Raw genomic sequence first — 6,000 nt, 5'->3', positions numbered from 1 at the left:
CCCAGAGTGAGAGCGATCAGAGATACTCCAAAATGAAAATAAATTTCAGAAATTGCTGAATTTAAAACCGAATAGAATAAACTTTCAAAATTTCGACACTGAACGCAGTTGGTAAGTTCAGACAATATTTGGACACATTTTCAGCATTCTTCTTTAACAAAGTTCCAAATGATCTAAGAATCTTAGATCTGAGATTTCATCAAGAAACACGTGAAGTACAAATTATTCAAACCTATCTGATAGCAGTGGAAAATCTGCAGGTCCCTTTTTTTTTTTAAACTTTCAAATTGCTCAGTCAAATTAAATGGCATTATTACAATGTTTCTGATGAAAATAATTTGTCATTTGGCAAGAATATTGAGAATTGTTTCAAATTTTTTTTTCTCACCTTTCCAAAATAAACAAAGTATAACGTATGTGTGTTTGTGTTTGTGTATGAGATGGAGAAAAACAAAGACTGTAAAAATATTAATTGTTAGTGAACTTGCTATCTTTTCATCCATCTGTAAATACCTATGGCTAGCATACAAGCAACAACAGTGCTAAGCATTATATACTTGTTGTAGTGTGTTGGGTTCAAAACAGCAAACTGAAAAGAAAAAAATGCAAAAATATTAATAATAATAATAATAATAACAACAATAATGATAGTAATAATAATAATAACAACAACAACAATAATAAGATAGTAATAATAATATAATAATAATAATAATAATAATAATAATCTCAAGTTGTAATCTCAAGTTTTAAAACAAACATAATTCTCGTATGGTTTTTTAGACATTCACTAGTACAACACTAAGTATAAAACCAAATATATGGCACCCTAGGCATAACACCAGCATGAACTTCCAACTCATGAGGTCTCTGGGTGAGACTTGGAGCCAACTTGTACAAATGTAATGCGAAAGTCAAACAAAGAAGAAGAAGAAGGATAATAATAATAATAATAATAATATAATAATAATAATCTCAAGTTGTAATCTCAAGTTTTAAAACAAACATAATTCTCGTATGGTTTTTTAGACATTCACTAGTACAACACTAAGTATAAAACCAAATATATGGCACCCTAGGCATAACACCAGCATGAACTTCCAACTCATGAGGTCTCTGGGTGAGACTTGGAGCCAACTTGTACAAATGTAATGCGAAAGTCAAACAAAGAAGAAGAAGAAGGATAATAATAATAATAATAATAATAATAATAATCAATAAACAATAATATAAGGAGAAAAAAAAAGGAAACTAATAATAGGCAACTTCAATACAGCTTTTGCTTCAGACCTGGCATTTGAATGAGTCTCATACATGTCACACATTTCAGTTACCTGTGTTCTACTTATCACACTCAGAGTGAGACACTTATGTAACACATCTTACTAAAATATATCATTATTGGTGCACACATCTTAATTAACTTCTACTCAGAGAATTTTTAGGAGTAGTTAATTTTTACAGAAAGTTTATACCCTCCAGGTAGATGGCTCTGCTCAATCTGTAGAAAAGGCATGGGTAGAAACTCCATATGATATACGTGGTGTAAGCTATAGACACATAAAAGGTGCAGCAATATCAAAGGAAGGTTAACCGGGAAGATAGAATTTTGTGTGTGGCAGATGCACAGGGACAATAAACACCAAAGATGTACAGAAAACAGATTTCATCACATGCCAGGGGAAGAAACTAGATGTAGTTAATAGCTTCTGCTACCTAGGCAACCAAGTCTGTAGTGGGGGCAGTTGCTCTGAGAGTGTAAGTGGCTAGAATAAGAATAGCCTGGGCAAAGTTTGGGGAGCTCCTACCTCTGCTGGTAACTAAGGGCCTCTTGCTCAAGATGAAAAGTAGACTGTATGATGCATGTGTGTGAACTGCCATACTACAAGGCAGTGAAACATGGGCCATGACTGCTGAGGACATGCATAGGCTTGAAAGAAATGAAGCTAGTGTGATCAGCTGGATGAGTGGTGTCAGTGTGCATACACGGCAGAGTGTAAATGCCCTGAGAGAAAAGTTGGGCATAAGAAGCATCAAATGTGGAGTGCAAGAGAGACGACTGTGCTGGTATGGTCATGTGTTACGTATGGATGAGGTCAGCTGTGTGTGGAAGTGCCACTCCCTAACTGTGGAAGGAACCTGTGGAAGAGGTAGACCCAGGAAGACATGGGATGAGGTGGTGAAGCATGACCTTCGAACATTGAACCTCACGGAGGCAATGACAGGAGAATGAAGGATAAGCATCTCTGTATCAAATGTTTTGCAACACAAATGGTATCAATGGTAAAGAATTAAATGCTGGTTGTCTTTATCTCTCAGCTTGTCAAATAGTTTCTTGTTGCTTTTACTTGTTTCAATCACTTGACTGCAACCATGCTGGAGCACTGACCTCCAGGGTTTAGTTGTTGCAGTACTTATTATATTGGTCTATATTTGTCAAAGCGCTACAGTACAACCCATTACACTGTGTAACAAAAGTTGTTTTTTTTATTACTGTCTTTGGTCAGTAAGAGTTATTTCCTATTTGCCTCTCTTTAGAAATCAAAGGAAATGACTACAATTCCCTTCAAATTTTGCTTTTCTTATCTGGACATCAATGTTTTGAAACTGACCTATTTTCCATTACATTTCAGACAGATTAAGTGCTGAATTGCTGAAGCAGAAATATCATTATAGGAAGGATTCTGCACAGTACCACAGATTTGCTTGTTAATGGCTTGATCATAACCAGTTGTGCATGTCCCTTAGTGGCTGACAGTATGTGCATTTCTGACCATGAGCAGGAGTAGTGTGGGGAGCATCATAGCCATATGCTGAGAGAAATTCTTTGAAACAAAAACATGGTATAAAGGAAATATTAGCCATTTCTCATACTTTCCAGGGGTAAGCAAATAGGAAATAACAGTTGCTACCCAAGGACAAAAATCCTGTTACACAGTGTAGTTGCTTTTACTGGCTTCAGTCACTGGACTGCAACCATGATGGAGCACTAACCTCAAGGATTTAGTTGTTCTAGTACAGGCTCACAATCATGAGGTAGTTATTTCGATTTCTGCATCAGGCTGTGTGTTTTGTTCTTGAGCAAGACACTTTATCTCATGTTGCTCCAGCCCACTCAGCTGTGGAAATGAGTTGAGACATCACTGGTGCCAAGCTGTATCGGCCCCTTTGCCTCTCCCTCAGATAATATCAGTGGCATGGAGAGGGGAACCTAGTATGCATGGGTGAGTGCTGGTCTTCCATAAAACAACCTTGCCTGGACTTGTGCCTCGGAAGGAACGTTCTAGGTGCATCCCCATAATCATTTATGACCGAAGGGGGTCTTTACTCTTTTTACTTATTTTATTGAGCTATATTCGTCAAAGTGCTACAGTACAACCCATCATAGGATACAACATAAACTGCATGGTTCATGCTTTCTTAAGACCAGTCTAAACAAACACAGATGTGTACAAAAGACTTACACAGTTTCTACCTACAAAATTCCACACACAAGGTTTTAGTTAACTTATAGCTGTATCTTTTATCTTTTGCTTGTTTCAGTCATTAGACTATGGCTATGGTGGGGCGCCACATTGAAGAATTTTAGTTGAATGAATCAACCCCAATACTTTATTTCCCCTCAAGCCTGGTAGTTATTTTATTGGTCTCTTTTGCCAAACCACTATGTTATGGGAATGTAAACACACAAAAAAAAAGCACCATTCGAGCATGATCATTACCAGCGTCGCCTTACTGGCACTTGTGCCAGTGGTACGTGAAAAAACATTCAAGCGAGGTCGTTGCCAGTGCCACTGGACTGGCTCCTGTGCAGTTGGCACGTAAAAAACACCATTTCAGCATGGTGTTGCCAGTACTGCCTGACTGGCACATAAAAGCACCCACTACCTTCTCGGAGTGGTTGGCATTAGGAAAGGCATCCAGCTGTAGAAACTCTGCCAGATCAGATTGGAGCCTGGTTCGCCAGTCCTCAGTCAAATTGTCCAACCCATGCCAGCGGACATTAAACAACGACGATGATGATGATGATCTATAACTACATTGTCTGAGATGTACTTTTGTTTCAAGGTGGTAGGATATGATTTGAGGGAGATTTGGCTGCTATTTCTAGAGGCTTGCTTGTTGGTTTGACAATAATATCTGATTGTCAATGAGAGTAATAAAGGTGAGACAAAATAAACATTACTTTTAGATAACAAAAAGAAAATTACCGAAGAGAAGCTGTTTCCTGTTGTTTTTCTTTATAAATTAAAATAACAATTAAATTTTTAATTCCATATATTTATGCATTTAAAAGCAGAAAGAAACAAAATGTGAAATACGTACCCATCCACCATGTAATTCTACCCACTCATAAACATAATCCGATAGAAACTGGAAAAACCAATTAATAAAGCGCGTAAAGCGCTGTGAACACTCTTTTAAGGTGCGAATTGCAAAATCGGAACAAAAAAAGAATAAGACTATGATTCTGCTGTGTGTGATCCCACCATTGGTGAACAAACTTTTCAAAATTCTAGAAAATTCTGAGTAACTGTTGATGTCAAGATTACACTGTAATAAAAAACAAAAAAAAAAAAATTCATTAGTGTATGCTAATAAAAGAAAATTTCAATGTATAACATTAAAACTCTTTGACACAACTGAGAAGTTGGAAGAATTAAGATTTGCATCACAAAATATTCTTATTTATGTATTGAAGGTTCTGTTCTTATAAAACTTATTTCTTCAAAGTGATATTTAACTAAATGAATTCATGCCTGCTAACTTGTAGTGAACTTAATAAATTTTCTTAATTTTGTTCTCCATAAAAATTTAAATATTGATGATTATATAGCTGCTTTTAACAACAATGATGACAACCACCACCACCACCACCACCACCGTTTCCACCAATGCTGCTGCCATCATTGTTTAACATTCCATTTTCTAGTAAACAGTTTGACTGCGACTGATAAACTAGCGTGCTGCACCAGGCTCCAGTCATCTGTTTTGGCTTGATTTCTATGGCTGGATGCCCTTCCTAATGCTTACCACTTCACAGAGTGTACTGTAAGTGTCACCAGCACAGGTGCCTTTTATATGTCACCAGCACTTTGTAATTCATATTTATCATTTTTATGAAATTATCAACTGAACTGACAAGCACAGCTTCTGTGGAGGTGGTCTCAGAATCAGTGAGTGTAGAGTCAGCAGCTGACATTTGCAGACAACATGGTGCTATGTGACTCATTATATCAATCTTTATTGAGAACAGAATTGCCAAGAATGAGATGGTTGAATAATATCCATAATCTCAGTTGATCAGCTTGGAAATCCAAGTGGAAAGTGTAATGATAGTTGCTTCTTATGAAGGAGGTACCAGAAGATTCTACCCCAACAACCCTCTCAGGAATAATGGGTGGAGAAGATACTTGAGAACAGCAACTGCCATAAACTTTATGCTTGTCACTATTACAAGTGCCATGTTGTCAAGCATCTAAATTCAATTGTTCTTTGTTTGCCACAGAGGGTAAAAATGGGGTCTGTAACTTGGTGTTAAGCTTTGGTTTGAACTTAAGATCATTGGTTCCCAAAACTACTTCCTTAAAAATCAATCTCGGTCATCACAGCTCTTGTAAATACTGCAATCCAAGTTCAACTAAGAAAGCTTTAGCTTTAATCTTTCAGCATTCAGATTATTCTGTCAAATGTAATGGTTATTTACTCACATTGTTTTGAATTAATTATGCAGTATCTTGTAGTTTTGAGATTTCAATGATGTGACTGTTTACTTTTAGAATAACACTATATGGTAGGTGTGAGAGGCTGGATCTGGCTTATTTGAACATAAAACAGGTAGAATATTTTGGGCCAGGTATGGTCTGTTTAAATACTGAAGGGTTAATGAAACTGGAGGTAGAATAAAAGTTACAACTGTTCCGTAGTAGCAAGTCAACTTGTAACAAATGATGTATTAACCAACAACTTAATACCTAGACACCTATAAAATTATTAACC

The 6,000-nt window shown here is 36.5% G+C and overlaps 1 protein-coding gene across 1 annotated transcript in view; it reads right to left on the bottom strand.

The window, feature by feature from the left end:
* Positions 1-277: 277 nt before the first annotated feature.
* The window catches only part of LOC115220558 (apoptosis regulator BAX), a 29,379-nt gene continuing 23,656 nt past the window's right edge, over positions 278-6,000 (bottom strand). The window contains exons 3-4 of the mRNA XM_029790704.2: positions 4,327-4,554; positions 278-589 (exon numbers count right to left, since the gene is read on the bottom strand). Of these exons, the coding sequence (XP_029646564.1) occupies positions 488-589; positions 4,327-4,554 (330 nt within the window). The 3' untranslated portion in view covers positions 278-487. The remainder of the gene's footprint in view (positions 590-4,326; positions 4,555-6,000) is intronic.

Source organism: Octopus sinensis, linkage group LG16, assembly GCF_006345805.1.
Source record: "Octopus sinensis linkage group LG16, ASM634580v1, whole genome shotgun sequence".
NCBI classification, from domain to species: Eukaryota; Metazoa; Mollusca; class Cephalopoda; order Octopoda; family Octopodidae; genus Octopus; species Octopus sinensis.
Note: the sequence above shows the minus strand (reverse complement) of the source record. Positions and strands in the feature narration are given on the sequence as shown.